Below are 19,330 nucleotides of genomic sequence, written 5' to 3' on the forward strand. Positions count from 1 at the left end.
AAAAAAGTGACCTTTTACTCACAGCTGTTGCAGAAACCATGCATGAATGTTAAAGGTGGCAGTTCACAGACATCAGCTGGATCATATCCTCTGGAGCTATAAAGAAAAGCAGGATAAATACTTTAATGTTCTGAAAAGAAGTCCTGCCATATTTCATCAGTATGATATGGATGATTTTCAATTGGATTGAAGAGATTCTTTGCTGCAAGAAGCAAGGGAAAAAAAAAAAAAAAAAAGCAGAATCTTTGTTTACCTGGGCCTGTGGTTTCTAAGCATCTACTTCTTACTACGTTCATTTTTTGACTCAAAGCGAAAATGGGAATTCACCCTTTTCTCTTTTTTTCCTGTCCAATGTGCAGATGGGGCATATTTTAATTCACTCCATCAATCCCTGCCCCCCTACGCACAAACTCACCTAGCCAATGGAAAAGAAAAAAGGGTTACTCATTAATCCATTCTTCAAAGCTTTCCAAACTGAAATGGGTGGGTTTTAATCTGCATCAAAGACCAATATATAGGTAGGTATGTGGCATACCTGAGCACAGCTCAAACTGAAGTGTTCATCTTGGATAGCACAACTTTGCTCCTAACACAACAGAACTCATCAGTATGGAGAGGAGGATTTTTTTCTGTATGCTCTTCTTCTGTTCCAGTATGGTGCTGACTGCAGCTCCACCAAAAGCAATGAAATACAAACAGCTTGCAAAGACAATTGACCAACTAAAAGATGTAGTGAAAGATAAGGTAAGCAAAGCGTTTGTCCTAATTCTGAAATTATTTTCAAGTATTATGTATTGAATATATCTTTTGAGGGACATTGCTCAAATGCTAAACTTCTCTAACTTTGATTTGTTTTATTGTAGGATGTTGAATTGCTGCATACACCAGAAAACCCTGAGGTGAGACCGGTTTAACATTTCTTTCTAACTGTATCAAATGTATTTTGTATTTGTGATTTCCAGTGACAAATGGCAGATGCCTTCTTTTTCATATCTCTGACCTAGAACTCTTGGTACAAGCTAGTTTGAAAATGCTTTGATAAAAGTTCCTTATTCCTGGATTTTTCATGCCAGAAGCGTTTATATTATGCAGTCTTAATTATTAGGCTAGTGCTAGGTTAGGTTAGGTTGTGCATTCTAGCACATCCACAGACTCAAATTTCTAAGTGTTCCCTTTACGCTGTGCCACGAGCACAAAACCTGCATGACTAGCAATGCTCCTGGGGATGCAGTTTTTGGGCAGTGAAGAGCCTCCAGCTACTGTGAGCTCCAGGTGCATTGGTAATACCGCTGAACGGAGCCTTTCCCTCCCACTGGAGATAAATGTCAAGAGTGGTACTGTAAGGCTATATTACATAGCACTTCCTTTCATGCAGTCACACTGCTTTCTGTCAGACTACTTGTGAGCAAAGCATGTGCTACCACACAGACCAGGAGACAAAGCTGCATTCTGCAAGTATTCTCTTTACATTATAACTTGTTAAAATAACTACAGCAGGTCTCTGCAAATCTCTTTTTATACTGATATTTATTTATACATTTTTAAAATGATGACATTATGTATTATTTGAAGTCAGGAACTTCTCATATGTATTAAGTTACACTAGAGTCACAGAAAGCGTGCACATATCTACATACAGGCAGGATGCGGGATTTACAGCATAATGAAATGCTAAAAATAACATCACATCTTAAAAGTTTAGAAACTCAGTGTGTTCGGCATTCTTCTAATAATCCCCAACATGCAATGAAGACCTTGTTATCAGTTATCTTAAATTTACCCATCCTGTTTGTTTATGGGTGTGGACACCTACTTCAAAAAGTAAGCAATTTTAAGCAACATGTAAAAGTAATCATCGTGCATATTAAGAAAAACACTTGCAGAATATAAAGGTGTTTACTCAGGGTTGTAAATGTTTTTTTTGCAAACTGCAAGAAGAAAGGAAAAAAACTCACCTCTTTTCACAAAGCTGTTAGCCTCCTCCTAAGATTTATGGCTGGTGCATTTTTGACTTGCAAAAAACATAGAGAAGCATGACCAAAACAGATACATTCCATTCCATCTTACTGCTAGAAACAACTGCGATGCAAAAAGTAATGCACCCAATATAACTGTTGGGTTTTTTTCACTAGCACTCTTTCTAACTCGTACTGTCAAAGTGAAAAGAGCCAGATGTTTAGCCATCATTTTACTGCAGAGTTTACTGCTACCCCTGAAACAACCAAATACACCCAGTGACTAATCGCTTCATCAGGTTGTTGCTTTTTTTTTCTCTTGAAAAACACCAGGAAGGAAGACAACAGTTCATTTGCAGCACAGGGCTTTATGGGCTGACTCTGGGAGGTCCTGAGTACCTCTGTCAAAAAGTATAGGAGATAAAGAATTTAGTTATTTAGAAGGTACTAAGATCAATACAGGTTTGATCCCTGATGAAAAGCTAACGCTATTTATTAAGAGTAATTGTTAACAGTAATTATTACCAGCAATCACACTGATAAGGCTTTCATTCTGAGGAGTGAAATTTACATTTATTGCATTATCCAAATACACATATGTTATATATTCTATTATATATATATATTAAATGTCCCTCCAGTATCTGAAGGGAGGCTATAAGAATGGGGACAGGCTCATCAGCAGGGGCTGCTGTGATAGGATGTAGGGAAATGGCTCCATACCAAAAGAGGGGAGATTCTGATTGGATGTAAGGATGAAGATTTTTACTACAAGGGTAGTGAAGCACTGGAACAGGTCGTCCAGAGAGGCGGTGGATGCACTGTCCTTGAAGACACTCAAGGTCAGGCTGGATGGGGCTCTGAGCACCTGATGTAGCTGTAGGTGTCCTTGTTCACTGCAGGGGAGCTGGACTAGATGGCCTTTAAAGTTCCTTTCCAACTCAAACAATTCTATGATTCTATATGAATTATAGCATGCCAAAGTTGCAGTTACACCTTCATGTACGAAACCGGATTTAATAAAAAGTATTTCAGACAACTGCACTTTGAATATCATAGTATTACTTATATGATAACTCGCTTAAGGCAGATTTGAATTTAGCCTTCAATACGTAGGAAGAAGACAATTTTTCATTACATCAAAAATTCAGTGGTTTATCAATATTGGTTTTGAATTCCTTGAGATACCAGTGAATGGACTGAATGTTAGCCCCAATCCAATCCCACTTCATTTCCCTGTACACTCAACTGAGATTTAAAAAATAAAAAATAAAAAAAAGTAGTGGAAGGCTAAAGATAGCAGAAGACACAAACTCAAAAGAAAAGATACTGAAGCTGAGGAAGTCTTCATACTGAGTTGATTCAAAATTGCAAGACTGGAGGGAAAATAGGATAGACCTTGTAGCTGAAGCCAATGGCACAATGCCCATTTACATCACATCAGCATCTAACTGCTGTTTGTTAGTTCAGGAAGCAAAGGTTTTTCAAGGTAATCTGTAAAGTTAGAGTCAGGTGTAGAATGTTTGTCTCTAGCACAACTATTTTACACATTTACCTAGCACCCCTCAGACTTCACCAGCAATACACACTTTTTAATGCCTCTTCATCAAAATGCTGAACCTATCACAACATACCAAAAATGCAATCCTTGTGGTCCTCTGACTGTTGGCCTGCCTACAGCTAACTGTTAACTCAGCAAAATAAGAAAAGAAAAAGCAGCATATATGAGAAGTGCTAGTTTCTCAGCTCATCACGGATGAGGCACAAAACGTTTTCAGTTTCAGCTGGAAAATCAATCTGTTGAAAAAAGAGTGCTTTTTTTCCAGTAAGCAAGTACTGGTTACGGTAAGAAGCTTGAAACAAACACAAAAGTGTGGTTTTTAATGAAAATAAAATGTTGTATCTAACCAACATAAGATGATGCTATTAACGTTTGCTATAGACAACATACACTGAGGTTGCCTTGTCCTTGCAAAAGCAGTGGCATCTAATAAACCAGACGAGATTCAGCTTTGGTAGCTGTTGGTATGCAAAACAAAGATGACGTCTTTGGAGCCATTCTAATATGCATAATCAGCAGTTTTAAGTGTGTGTTTCTTTGAAAAATGGAAAACATGTTAGAAATGGGCTTCAGTAAACATTGCTTTTCTTTTTCTGTTGATAATAGGTTGGCTTTGGTGGTATTTTCCACAGTTGTATGCCTAGTGAGGAAAACTGCTACCACACAGGAAAGGAGATTCTGGAGAGTTGTAGCCTGTTAGTGTAATAAAAATTAATATGCAGCCACACCATGAAAGAGAAAAAGTAGGCTGCTGTCAGGATTAATATCCAAAGGGAGACTTTAGGCATGTATTTGATGAGGAAATACTTAAGCAATTATCAAAGAATGGGAAAATCAAAGGATCCTTTGTGTATCTAAAACTACATTAAAAAAAAAGTACTGTTGGATCTTGGATTCTTAATTTTGAACAAAGATCACAACTTAACACATGTGCGGTAATGTTCCTTTAAAAATTGTTCCTTCTGTTCCTGACCTAGGATGGATGCCTGTTCACAGCCATGACCTGCTTCCAGGATGGCATACTGAAATTACAGCCAAAAAACAGCCAAGTAAATGTTACATTCACCAAAACTGTGAAGATCTTGAGAAGACCCATTTTGCCAGACTCTGGAGAGGTAGTATTTTCTTCCACTGCTCAAAGTCTTGATCATTGCCCCCTATTTTCTGCAATGGACACCACCTCTAACAGTAGAATTGTAAGAGCCAAACTTGTTAGAAAATCAGATCAATCTTTCATTACTTTGGAAAAAAAAAAATCAGTTTTTCTGCACTTCCAAGAGACATTCATTCCGACCCTATCAGTCAATTGCATGTATGCACTTTAATGATGACAACAATGGGATGTACAGGGCAAAGGAACAGGGAATACTGCAAAAATTGTGAATGAAAGGTGTAGTTATTATTTTCAATCCCTTTCTGAAACAGCCCATGTCTTGGTTTTACTATTCATAAAAGGCTTTGATTACAATCAGCTAGATTTTTTTAGTAAGAAGTCTTTAAGTATTATTTACAATTATGATGAGATCTTTCAAAGTGGCATGTTTTGCTTCATCTTTCAGCACTGTGAGTCTTCATGTCAATCTTACGAAAGAAAAAAACCACAGGAGTTTCTGAACAGCTTTTCAAAACTGATGCAAAAGGTAATCAATTAGATTTGGATCTTCCTATCTGGTTTCTGACATTCTGTAAATAAGCACTGATACCTGTATTTTCTCCTATTCCTAACACTGCGTTTTTTTCACAGTTATTCAAGAACTGTGGATACACCAGAGCTGAAGGCTACTGAAAATCTACTATTTAAAGCAGACACTATCTTATTTAAGACAATGTGAAAAATGTAAATATTTCTCATTGCTACTTTGCTGTGCTGTGTGTGTGGTAAGTGAATGCTTCTCCCCAGAATATTAAGGAGGCTTATTTGGATGGCTAAGCATAAGAATGATGCTGATTTGAAAGTAATCCTAGCCTCATCTCACAGTGAAATTCCAACCGTAATTTCAGAAAACAAGGCTCACTTGTGGGACTTTACTATCACCTTATGCTGAACTACAAATGCACGAGATGGCTGCTAGTCTTTTTTTGCATTCATCTCAAACGAATCTCATACACAAGTGTCTGAAACATTTTAAAGAAAACAGACAAAAAGTTACCAGTATGTTTGAAGACTCGGGTTTCTACCTGGACTGATTTCCTTATCTACAACAATAATACCACACACACAATTTATTTATAAGTTTTTAGATTGTATCTTAGCTCACTATGAAAAAAAATATCCTGCATGTAACTATCACAGAAAGAGTGGAAAAACATTCACAGATCATACTGTATGGTATAGGTCTGACATGCTTCCATGTTGAAACCAGGCATTTGCCCCTGGTTTCAACGGGGAAAGGTTTAACTCAAATGCTTTAAGTGGAGATGTAGAATTCTTGTAGAATTCTCTGGGGAAAAAACTCTTAGGACACAGAATTCCACCTTGACTCCTTCAAGCTAACATAAATTCATGGTTGATATGACTGGCCACTGCAAGAGATCCAGCAAATACAGTAACTGATAATATTCAGAGTGAAGCTTCTCAAAAGCCTATTTCCTTTCTCAGAATATTTTACTCTTATATCCATGTACCATAACACTATTTCTTCTGTTCACTCTTGATTCACCAGAATGCTTCAAATAGCAATTTTTTCTTTAAAACCTGTCAAGTTTTTGTTTGTGGAAACTTCACTGTACAGCTTCTGTACCTTGTACATTTCTGTGAAACTTCAGCCAGAGACAGCACTGGCTTTTTATTTTTATTTTTTAATAAAAGTAAGTATCGCATCACTTAGGACTAGTTTTTAGCAACTTAATTACATACAACAATATTCTGCTTGCCATGACTCTGTACCTTGAGACTTCCATCTGTGAAGCAGCTATTAATTTACCCTCTGAAGAGATATTAGCCCCACAAAACACTGCTCTTGGAAGGCAGTGTAAAGACTGCCAGTAAAAATTAACCTTCCATCTAACTTTCTCTTTACTTAATAGAAATACAGTATAAAAAGGAAACTGGAATGGAAAATGATAAGCTTAGTTATCTCCAGAAATATTGAGAGGCACTATTAAAAATATTTCCTTTCTTACAATTGTCAGCCTATAGGAAAACTAACAGAAAAAGCTTTTTTTTTTTTTTTTTTTTTGTCTCCACAATTTTTCTGTCCTGAAATGTAAACTTTTTCAAAACATATATATGCTAAGTAAGATCCTCAGGGCAACAGTGAACAAAGTTTCCACAGTGAGTTCTCTTTTGCTTTCCATCTCCTTATTTCTGGCTGATGACAATTTTGCTTGAGATTATCTTTCTTTTATCTTTTGCTTTTATTTGTTTGAAAAACTTTTTCCTCCAAATAATGTTCCACTATATCTCAGTGTTTCTGCATTTCTGAATGAAAATTAACATTCTAAAAATGAACCGCTTCTTGTATGTATGGGGAAAGAGCTTCCTTTTTTACAAAATATAAGGTAGGCATTTTTTTCCTCATAAATCTCTTTTCCAGTAATTCAATATGTGCATTCAAATCAGTATATTACAAAACCCTGTTACAATTAATGTTGCAGAGGTGAAATGTGATTAGCATGCTTTGTTTAAGAGAACACTGTACATTATATATTTACTAGTAGTCATTATAAAAGGTTGAAAAGCAGCTTTTAACTGCTTTAACTTTTTTTTTTTTTTTAACTTAAGATGGATCTCTTAAGAGAAAAATTGCCATTTTCTTAACGGAATATCATAAGCTAACTGATTATTCCTACCTACACTGAAACAGTTCATTTTTTTGATTGTTTGTTCATTTTTGCACGCAAGGCAGCATGTAACAAACTAAGTAATGTAGCTATTTCTGTTTAGTGACTTGCCCCACTGTTTTTAATTTACGGATCACATCACAGCAAGTGTAGCGGCTAAGGTTGGTTGGTAGGTTTTCTGAATCTCAACACACTCATTTGTAAAGTAAGACCATTTCTTATATCTGCAGAATAATCTAAATGCTAAAGTCATGATTAAAAAAAAAAAAAAAAAAAAGAGCAAGAAGCTGTAACAAATCTAGCTTAAAGGGTTAATTGTCCCAAAATCCTGGAGAAAACTCTATTGACCGGATAATCCAGTTCAGCCATATGGGAAAAATTAATCACAGCATTATCGCAGTTGCTCTTAGTTAATGCCACTCCTCTGGGCAGTGCCAGCACAGTCACTCTGGAACTCTCTGTACATTTAAAATACACGTAAGACTCACACGATGCTGAGGCCTCTTATTAAGTTTTCAATTTGTGACAGCTATGAAAGATTGAGTGTATTATTCAAGGATGTACTGTTTTAATCCCAAATGAAGAACAAGAAAGCAGCAAAGGACAGATCAGTCTTCAAGAGGACATCACCTTGTTCTTCAACACTATTCTCAAGAGAATAATATGAAGATGGCCCAACTCTTGATGTTGAGAGGACTAGTTACCACAATTCCAGGCATGAAACAATCTTGATGTATTTTTATTTGTAAGGTGAACTCTCTTTGTACCGACTGCATTGTTAGAAGAAGAATGTTTCTTTAGTTGAGTACATAGGGGAAGCCATAAAAGCTCATTACCTCCCAGGGAGGTTTAACAATATATTTATGATTTTGGTCATAAGTGTCCGTTGTGGGCACTTAAATATGTGTCTTAGCACAGAATATACAATTCTGTATAATATTTACTTTTCTTGAGAGGTTTCTGTATTATTATACCAATTGTCTCATTTAATTTAATTATTTATTGTATTTTGTGAATTGAATGTTTATACTGAGGACTTTGTGGTTTGATTTATTTATACACCTATGATATTAAATAATTTTAGCTAATACAATTTTCACTTGTTCTTTTCTTAAAAAGCTTCCAGACATTTCAATCCTTACTGTGGTTCGTAAGACTCCTCATGTGAACTCCATTAGCCCACACTATCACAGATGCTGCCAGATCAGACCAAAGATAGGGTATACAAAGTATATTGTCCCTCTGTACACAATGAGTACAGGGTGTTCCACAAGACAAGGCATTCTTACAATCATGTGAAGTCTCCATCACATTACACCTTCCAAGGAAGCACAGTGTTCAACACACAGCAGTTTGCATATGCCATAAAGCTTAAATTTATTGACTACCATAAAGTTCAGATTGCGCACCTACTGCTGACAGAATCCTTTTGGGCTGCTCCGGCCTCTTGCCCCTTGGTCTGTACAGACATCCAGGGTCCCTCTGTTCCCAGGTGCAGAATCCAGCACTAATTCTTTTTAAACGTCCTAAGGTTGGTGATTGACAGAGATTTTGTGATAATATCAGCCAGCTCTTTCAGTCCCATGGGTTGAAACCCATTGGGCATTCAGCTGAAGCAGAAAATCCTGCACAAGTTCAGAGTTGGCTGGAGTTTATCACTCCCACAGTGACTCTTGAACCCTAGAGCCCTAGCCTAAAAAGGCGTTAAACATCTCTGCTTTATCTACATTCCTATTTGTGAGGTGATCAATCTCATCAAGTAATGGTCCAGTGTAATCTCCGGTCCTCCTTTTCCTATTAACATACTTCAAACATTTATTTGCTTTTAAAGTTAAGGAAAATTGAAAAATATAAAAGTAATGTCTCCTATTTATTTTCATGGAAATTACAGCAGATACAAAGAGCACAATAGCACTATTTGATAGAGCAAATTCTCAGCTACAAAACACTGCTTTTCAACATAGCTATTAGCTATGTTTTTTGCCCATGATGAACAAGAACCTGCGTGCCACTCATAAAAATATTCATGGTTGTCAGGAATGTGGCATGTCTTTCATGTCACTGTAGCCATTGCTGAAATGCACCACTCACAGCCTCACTGTGCTCACATTCACTGGTTGGACTCCATCAACATTAAGCAAGAATCAATGAACATCAATTTGTGCAATTTTTTTCGCATGGAGGAATTCATTTCCACAGCTTTGCTTCACATACACTTCCATGTCAGACATCACTTTGTCAGACTGCCCCTCCGCTGCCATCTGGCACATGACACTAAAATGTAAGAGAATACTGGCGGGAAGGTTCAACCTCTACTGCCACACCACCACCATCTGCCTCTGACATCATGGGCTAATATCATCAAATAGGAGGCATTACTTTCAGAGCAGCCCTCATGAATACAGATTAAAGATGCTAGTCTATGATTCCAGAAATATTATTAGTAGCTGATGAAACAGTGTCTCTGCTGCGTTCACTCTACATTGTGTAAATAAAAACCTTGACACTGCACTGTGACAAGCAAATAGACCCAGAAGTCCTGTGGTCAGGCTCCTTTATCTTCCTAAGAATCTTGTTCATTTGTGGTCTCTTAACTCAAATTATAGTGCTCTAGTCATAACAACGTGAAACAGATTTCACAGCTTTAACATAAGGCTTTAGGCTTCCAATAAGTTTAGGACTATTTGCTAGAGCAGAGGATACACTTTATGGGCATCTGCTCTGCAGTGGAAAACAACAGAGCCTCTAAAACCAGAGGACTGTGCCTACACTAGAGTAACTCAACTATTTAACCCCACTGAGAAGTTTAGGCACCATTTTTCCCATTCACATCAACCCAGACATCTGGGCGTAGATGCTGCTGCGTAGATGTATCACAAATCTCTTTCAGATTTAGAACATCTCAAAAATGTTAGTTTGTTCTGTATAGATATGCTGTATTCTTTCTCTCAGTTCTTTACATCTTCATGGATGCATTTTCTCAACAGCTGTGGGTTGTACATTGCTGTTCCTTTTCACTTTTACTGATGACCCATGTTGTAAAAGGTACAAAGCAGAAAGTGAACGTTTCCTACTTTAACATTCTTCTCCAAGCTAATGATCTGAATTGCTGTACTGCCACCTGTTGATAACTGTGACAAAATGTTTTGCTATACACTGGAAATAATACTTATTTTCTTCTCATTTAATTTTCCATTTTTCTGCACACATCTGAAGACTTCCCAGTATCCTTTTCTTGTCCAATTGCATTACCATTGTAAGACCATGAAGTATATGTTTAAAAGACTCAGAGTGAAGACAACCAAAAAAATTACTTCAAAAGCAGTTTCTATTTTCTAGACTTCAGAGATGTTAAAAAACACCAAAAATGAGGCTTTGGTCAACTCATACAGGATAATCTGTTTATTTCTTATGGAAGTTTTGTCTCTGAAGCTTGCATGTTTCCAGCGTATCTGTTGTATAATTCTTGAACAACTTGCAGTGACAACGTACATAGGACGAAAGGCTTACAAGGGTAGATAAAAATTCTGAAGGAATGAGTGGACGAACATTGATGGTAAGGGAATACGAAGTCACTCAGAAAACTGCAAGATGAAACGTGAGATAAATCACCTGAAACTACACACAATACTGCCAACATACAAATGTTTTGTGGCAAGGGTAAGGTCTATATTCTTTTGGATATGAGCATCTTCAATGGGTTTACTACATTTTAGCTTGTGTACATGCATTTCACATCATCAGCTGGCTACTTTTTCCAATGAAATTGAATTAAATCAAGTCTGGCTCAAAAATAAACACTAGGCGTTTGTCCCAACGCTGGCTTGCATACTCAAGAAGTAAAGAATTCAGCCGTGAAGCGGATAGGACTGCAGCTACATGTAGTGCAGTTGGTCCTTGGGCAGTAACATTCCCAGGTATGTCAGAGACAATAACCTATAATGAATATCTTCAAAACTTTCTATGGATCAAAGCTGATTACAACAGATATTTATATGATGTAGAAAGAGAATACAGAGTAAGTTCTCAAAACTCACTGCTGATACCAATTTGCCAACAGATTAACACTCAATAAAGATAATTTACAACAACTTCCTCTCCTTATCGTCTGTATACCGAGCTTAAAATTATCCTCATAATTAGGAACTTAATAAAGTTAGCAGTGAATATGTTTGTTGTTCTTATCACTGTCATTAAAAGGGAGTAAGATTAGTATTTCTGAATGTATATAATTGCTTATTCATCACACTCTGCCTTTAGGCAATTTGCCATACTTATGTCCAGCAGTGTTGCCTGTGTTGCTTCATTCACAGCCATACAAGGGAAACCAGACGTATAAACTCTGAAAACCTGTTTCACCAACAATCAGTTTAGGGATATCGATTCAGGAAAGGCTGTCAATCACTTTAACCAATCCCTCGTGCTCATCACCAGCAGAACCGACTCAGTAACATTGCAAATCTCCACTATTTCCAGTGGGTGGCAGTACGTAATTGCCAGCACCAAAGTGGTTGAGTTTGATGAAGACCCACACCACTGTACGGATAAGAGCTTCCAGATACTGACAACAATTCGTTTTGCACTGCTAAAAGCTTCCACAATTCAGTCATCTGGCCAAACAATGAGAAACATGGTAAAGCAATACTCAAGGTATCTTGTGCTGCATCACAGCACTTCCAGACACCAGAAGTTATATTCTAATTACATGACATGCACACCAGTGAAGGACAGATTGAAGAAAGATTAGAAGATATCGAAAGCAAGCATGGGTTTCAAACCACAAACGGAATAACATAGACATTTTAAATGATCTTACAGCAAAGAGACATAAGTTGCATTTATTTCTCTTAGTATTTTTCATGTTCTCAGTACAAGTTATAAGACTGTAGAAAAACTCACCTTGCTGTGGCTTGGTCTGTGCAAACATACGCTCCTCCCAGCACAGACTTGCATGGTCCTTCTGGTCTGAAGCATCTTTAACAGCTTCCATCTGTTTGGTGTGGGAGTCTCTTCTTTCTACTTAGCACATAAGCTGGCCATATGTTTCTTGTGACACAAGGCCTAAGGCACTCACTGTACACGGCAGTATCTCATGTCACCTTTTCAGCAATAACTATTCATGCCAATAAAAAGTGTGCAGTGGCAGCCGGAAACGATAGGCAGAGGATTGCTCCTACCCAGAGATTTCTACCATCCATCAGGAGATGGCCCTGCTATGGTACCAATCACTTCTCTGCAGCTGTTATCTGATGAACTGGGAACCAGAACTTCTGAGTAGTCAAGGAGGCAGATGGGATGTCAGTGCTAATTTTCCCTTTGGAGAGAAAATATGGTCATTAATCAGCTTTGACCCACACTCTAGCACTGTTTCAACACCTTGTGATTGCAGTGCATGACCCTGGTCAGCTTCCAGAAGACAACTTTTGGATTTCTTTTGATCAGGACTGCAGTAAGTCTCTGCTAAGATCTCTAGAGAAGGGATGTGCAATAAACAGTTTGCACAAAAGCCTTGTTTCTCTCATTTTTCTGCAAAGAGTTCTTGTCTCCTCAGGACTCTCCAGGTCTTGCAGAGACCCTTAAACCTGACACATTGCCCTACAAAGAGTACACTGATGCCGATTCATTATTGCATTAGCATGCCATTCAACGACCATCCTTTCAAGCTAATCGATGCATAGAGTTGGTGCCCTTCAGAGAGGGACTTTGTTACTTTTAGAAATCCAAGTGACTAGAGCAGACAAAATATTTTTATGCATATAGATCATAGAATCGTAAGGTTGGAAAGGACCTACAAGATCATCTAGTCCAACCACCCTCCCATTACCATTGCTACCACAAGCCACTAATCCATATCTCATAGCTCCTCATCCAGACGCCTCTTGAACACTGCTAGGGACGGCGACTCCACCACCTCCCTAGACAGCCATTCCAGTGCCTGACCACTCTCTGAGAGAAAATGTCCTTCCTTATGTCTAATCCAAACCTCCTCTGGTACAACTTGCCGCCATTTCCTCAGGAAGATGTTAATTCCATGGAAGATTTTTTTATGTTTTTTCTAAGGCACAGTTCTTCTTTCCAAAGACCAAAGTTACCATTCTTGAGCAGATTACATTTACTCAGGCATTCACTAATTCTTTTTTTTTTTCCTCATAACATCTATGTGTTTTCCCAGTTTCCTAGATTCTCTGTGGAACCTCTTTAGAAACACTCACTTCTCATTTGTCACTGTTCAATCCTCACATAGCACAGCATCTTCCAGAGAGAGGTTATACCTGCTAGTTAGCAATTCAAATATTTTAGAACTCCTGGGTGAACACTGCCAGCAGCCTTCTACTGTTTGTTATAAACTTTTCCTCAAAAACACTTTCTTAGCCTCTTCAGTTTCAAAGGACTTTTCAACCATTTCTTCATGAACAAAATTACCAACAGTCTTACTTTATTCAAACAAGAACGATAATTGATGTTTTCTTAAATTCTTGTACGACCCTTTCCATCCTTACCTAAAATCACAGAATTGCAGGGGTTGGAAGGGACCTCTGGATGTCATTGAGTCAACCTCCCTGCTAAAGCAGGTTCCCTACTGGAAGTTACACAGGAAAGCATCCAGATGGCTTTTGAACACCTTCAGGGAAGGAGATTCTACAACCTCTCTGGGCAGTCTGTTTCAGTGCTCCAACACCCTCATAGCAAAGAAGACAGCGACTGAGAAAGCAAGAATGAAGGTGTTTTATACTACGACAAGCTAAACAGAGGTCAGTACCAGCAAGGAGTGAAGCACACAATAATATGTATGAGGTTAGCACATCTAGCATTTCATCAAATTGGGTGGCACTACTTTACGTAAGTAAACAGACCAGTGTAAAGACCAGATCATAGCACAAGAGGGCACCAGGCAACTGAAAACAGAACACAGAGCTCCCCACCTCAATTTTTTAAAGAAATAAATCTCTCTAATCCCTAAATGTAGGGAATTAATGTTCAGAAAGATTTACTGGAACAAGCAACAGCACTCTCATCCCTGAGAAATAATTAACGATCAAAAGTTATAAAGTTGGCTTTTTCAATACAAAATAAGATAATTTAGGATACAATTACCTCTTTGAATGTAAATCCAACATTTACCTGCAATGGCCTTAACTCAGTGGAACAGATCGATCAGTCCTGAAGTTAGTTATTTTAGATTAAGAGAATAATGTCTGCACTGACAGTATTAACTGCAAGAGGTTAAAAATAAGAATAAGGAAGATTATTAGAATAAATCAGTAAATCTTAGTTCATGCATTAGGCGTTTCTAAAGCATACTATCATTCTGCTTGAGGAGTTCATAAATACCTCACCTAATCATTACTATTATTATTCCTTTCTTTACAAACAGATAAGTAAGTCAGGCACAAAGTCGTTAGACAGTTTTACCAAAACTGCATATAAGCTCCATCAGAGGCACACAATAAAGCAAAACGAAGCTAATGGATTCATTCTAGTCACCTTTGTCAGACAGGTACAAGCACAACACAGAGTATCTACATTCTTCCTAATGATTCACATAGTATTTATGAATGCTTTTCCCAAAAGGATGAGACTTCATAGTCAGAGAAAGTGCACTTGCTAGTGCCAAGGCCATTTTTAAAATTCAGGTAGAATACATAATATTTGCAAGGAAGTAAGCAGGAATTTTCTACAAAGTTTTGCTCCGTACTATATTCATTATCTCTCTTTCCAGCACTGCTTAGTAAGTGGAGTATATAAAAACACAAGTAAATCAAGTCAACTCAGCAAGAAACATCTGGCTTACCTGCTAATAGCACAATGAAGTTTTAAGACAGTCTGTTGACGTCTCCCTGCTGTGTTCTCTATTCCAGAGACAGTTTTTCAGTTCAAATATTATTTATTATTCAAATATTACTTTGTTCCCTCTTCTTACATTAATCTCTTTCCCAACACTATTTACCCTCTCCCCCTTAAAACTTTCAGCCTCTCCTTCATCTATCCTCCTTCTCTCCTTTAGATAAAGCCAGTTTAATGGTGCATGACATCTACAACTATTTTGGATTAACACAAGAAAAGACAAAGTATTGGTAAATCTTGCTCTACCATACAACAGGTCATTTATTTCCAGTTCCCACTGCACTTTGCTTTTTATAGAAGGTGAAAATACCACATTACCAGTACATTGAACCTTTGCTGCTGGGGTATGGAAAGAGTCCATATCACTGTTAGCTTCTCAGCTAAATACAGCCTCTTAATCAATAATAAAAAGGCAAAAGCCATTCATGTTTTTGAATCTATTTGTGAAAGCTCAGAAACATCACCACCGAATTGTATTAGGAGAAATTGAACTTGAAAAGAAATACACATACAAATCACAGAATTAGAAGCAGAAAAATGTACAACTTCCTTGCTATCCCTGAAAGAATTGCACTTTCTTTCTAGCAGCTTCTAAAACAATTACTTGCCAACAGTAATCATAAAAGCCTGCACAGATTAAGTGCCAATTTTGTCAAGGAAGCACAGCCAGTCCAGTCAGTACTTAGCAAGGATGACAAAAGGAGCAATAGGGCAGGAAGTGGTGGAGGGCTCAATGATCAGCATAGCTACATGGTGGCACCAAACCAATCCAGGGTGCACCTTTCCATGGCACAGCATGGCTGCCCTCCAGGTGCGGAGCAGGCAGCCTTTCCTTATCATTCCCTTTGGATTTGCTGCCTCCCTTCTTGATGGATACTATATTTTTCCTTGAATTCTCATTTCTTCTCACGTCCCATGTTCTGTTAGACAGCTGCTATGTTCTACCCGTCCCCAACCCCACGCCCCCCGACAAATACCCCATATACAAAGTTCAGCATCAGAAATTCTTCTTTCTTTTCCTACCACCATCCACTCTTCTCTCTCTTCACTCAATCCCAACCCTTCCTCTTAGCTGGCAAGTGTATCTTCACATCTGCTCTTCAAACCTGAAGTGAGTCAGGTTAAAAACAGTCTTGACCCCGGCAAAACAACTGAGTATTTGGGGGGATATTATTATCACTGATCCTTTCCATTATCAGATTTACACCATGGCACTACCAACAGCTGAATAAGTACCAAGTACCATTGCAATGAGGTAGGAACTATTTTTTACAGCATTAAAACTACTGGGTGCTTATTGATTGCTTCAGCCTCCTTTTTCACCTGTTTTTCACTGGAACTGGGCTGGCTTACTCCAATCCCAGTTCTGCTCCCATTAGCAATCCTCAAACAGTTGCATTTTTGAGGGGAAGCTTGGCTGAAGAGACAAGTTATATTTGATCTGTATCAATTCTCTGACCCAGACAGGTGCACTGCACAACTTCATGAAACAATATGATGGCACAGGCAACCAGAGGAAGTGAACAAGAATCATGCATTAAGATGACGATAAGCCCACTCAGCTCAAGGAGCACAGTCTTGTCCTCCTTAAGCACAAATGTTCTGCATCACAGTAAGACTTTCCTCAAAAACATTTTTACAGGGCAAACTCAGAAGTAGAACAGGCTGGGAATTTTTTAGTGAAATGTTTTTCCACTGGAGGATAACAAATCTGCTGAAACTGAAACATTTCAACTTTCACTGAAACGATTTGACAAATCTTTCAACAATAACCATTTCCCAGGTCCAGAATTGAACTTCAGTAAAAAAACAAGACAGTGTGCACCAGAGCAGAGCAGACTACTGGTTTCTGGTGTGGGCATTTGACAGGAAAGTGAATGCTGGAGCTGGGTCCCATCCCTGCTCTGCTTGATTTGACTTTTGCATTTGGACATGCTCCACCAACATCCCAGAGGAGGTACTTACTTAACAGGCTGTTGACAGATGTGAATCATTCTCTTTTTTTTTTCTTTAAATTAAAATTGTTGAAAGTTTGCAACTTCATTTCAGTGTGACATAGGGAAAAAAGGTCAAAACTGAAAAAATGACATTTCTGGGAGATGGAAAAATATTTTTCAGTTTGTTCTACCTGATTCTCATAAACTTTCTCTCAGGGTTGAGACAATGGTCTGGCAAATTTCCCAGTCTGATGCATGCATCTTATTTACCCTTTAAGCAAAATCCAGTGGGCGGCATAATTACAGAAGTCAGATGAAGAATAGCAGTGGTATACTGCACAAACAGTAAATCCCATTATGGAATAAAGGAAACTGTAGGCTGAAAAGTCAATAGGAGAACCAAAATGGATAATAATCTCATTAAAACTTCTCCCTCTACAAAAGTTTCCATATGAGTATCAATCAATCAATAACCCATTTCACAATCAAAAGCACCCAAGGTGTTTTCCCAGCCTCCACATATGTCCTTATTTTCCACCAAGATGAAGCACCAACACACCTAATTCACTTCAGTGAAACTGCTCTGCATCAAGTTAGGTATCAGCAGCCACATGACATTGGATAGCTCATGCCCTGTTTTTGAGTTAAAGAGTGATTATTTATGCTTTGAAATATATCTTAAACTACTTTGAACTTTGGACAAATATGAAGCTCCAAGTATATGTATTTCATAATTTTAATCATAATATATGATTAAAATTGTGGTCCTTTCTGTTCTCTTTCAATATTGCCAATGTATGAGAAATGATCCAGACATACATGACCTACGAAACGCCACATAGCTCATATATGTGCAGCATAAATGTGCTTCAATTCCTATTAGTCCCAGAGATGTGTGATTAAACAATTTATGTAAATGTGCCATACTTCACTTGTCATGGGCATGCTCTTTTACTGCCTATCCAATAGGCAATATTGAATAATTAGAGAACATCTAATCAGAAAGCATGGGCATTGGAACCGATGATCTCTGGTGGTCCCTTCCAACCCCCCTAAAATCCTGTTATTCTATGATCTCAAAGAGCTAGGACAATGACATTAAATAAAGGAAAAATAATATCATATAACTTCATGAAGTTGGCAGTATTTTACTCATTATGTAGTTAGTGTCATTTCCTAAACAGCATTTTTCTTATGAGCACTGTCACCAGTGGAAAAGGATTATAAAACATCAGGAGCATGGTAAACCTCTGTCACTGAAAGCACAGGGAAGTGAGCTGAATGAGAACTGCAGGTGCTCCGTGCCACTAAGGGATCACAGAGATTACTCTGCACATAACACATACCCACATTCAGCAGACAGATGAGGAAGCACCAGCAGGTGGTGCCCCAGAACAGGTATCATAGGAAACTCCTTCAGGTTTGCTGAGTTCCACACCAGGGCTTAGCCTCAGCTGAAATGGCTTCCTCTGCAGAAGCTTCTGCAAGGTGCTCTTACCAGCTCATGTCCCTGAAAATCAGGAGGCGATCATTTCAGTTTCCATAATTATCAATTTCCAAAGTACCCATTCCCTTAATGAAAAAAACACCCCAAACTTTTATTTAAAAAATTAATCACAGGAAAAACTTACAAAGAGCACAAATCCTTTACAAGAAATCCTTCAGAGACTATGACTAATGTACCTGTACTTATAAAATATTATAAAACACTGAGTCAAAGCCTACTCATTTTCTGATTATTTCATTTGTTGTTTTCTGTTCACAAACTTTCAATCATTTTCTGGACGGAAAAAATATAAGACTAGTTTCTGAATACAAGTGAAAGTCCTTTCACTTCTACTTAGAATTCAGGATTCTCAAAAGCACTGCGGTATGAGAGGCCCCACACATCCCTTTTGCCTACAGCAGCAAGAGAAATGCTTTTCTGCACACTGCATGGTACGACTGATGTTCTCCTAAATCCAGTGAGCTTGATCTTGCTCTCAGTGAGCTTGAGCTTTTCCTTCTGCCTCTACCAATGTGCAGAGAATGTCCAGATGCATATAGACTTAAAATGAATGTTGGGGCCTTTGCATGTATGTATTGTGTCAAAAGGGACAAACTGTTTTTAGTGTCAGCCACTGCTTGTGTGTATGCAAAAGAATCGGTCACTCTTCCTCAACCCTTTGCTAACACACCCCATGGCCTGTCCCAGTATGCTCTCCTCCACACCTAGAGCTAGCTCATGTTCTCTTCTCCAATTCCATTAA

General features: G+C 38.1%; 2 protein-coding genes across 2 annotated transcripts in view; one reads left to right on the forward strand and one right to left on the reverse strand.

The window, feature by feature from the left end:
• The first annotated feature begins 609 nt into the window (after positions 1-609).
• On the forward strand, positions 610-5,168 carry IL21 (interleukin 21). The gene is made up of 4 exons (XM_031553271.2): positions 610-744; positions 864-899; positions 4,494-4,631; positions 5,076-5,168. The coding sequence occupies exons 1-4, from the start codon at positions 610-612 to the stop codon at positions 5,166-5,168; spliced, it is 402 nt and encodes a 133-aa protein (XP_031409131.1).
• Positions 1,978-19,330, reverse strand: part of ADAD1 (adenosine deaminase domain containing 1) — a 54,387-nt gene continuing 37,034 nt past the window's right edge. Inside the window, exons 13-14 of the mRNA XM_085222808.1 lie at positions 12,199-12,613; positions 1,978-2,356 (exon numbers count right to left, since the gene is read on the reverse strand). The gene's annotated coding sequence lies outside the window, so the exon portion shown is untranslated. The remainder of the gene's footprint in view (positions 2,357-12,198; positions 12,614-19,330) is intronic.

This window comes from Meleagris gallopavo, chromosome 4 (assembly GCF_905368555.1).
Source record: "Meleagris gallopavo chromosome 4, MGAL_WU_HG_1.1, whole genome shotgun sequence".
NCBI lineage: Eukaryota > Metazoa > Chordata > Aves > Galliformes > Phasianidae > Meleagris > Meleagris gallopavo.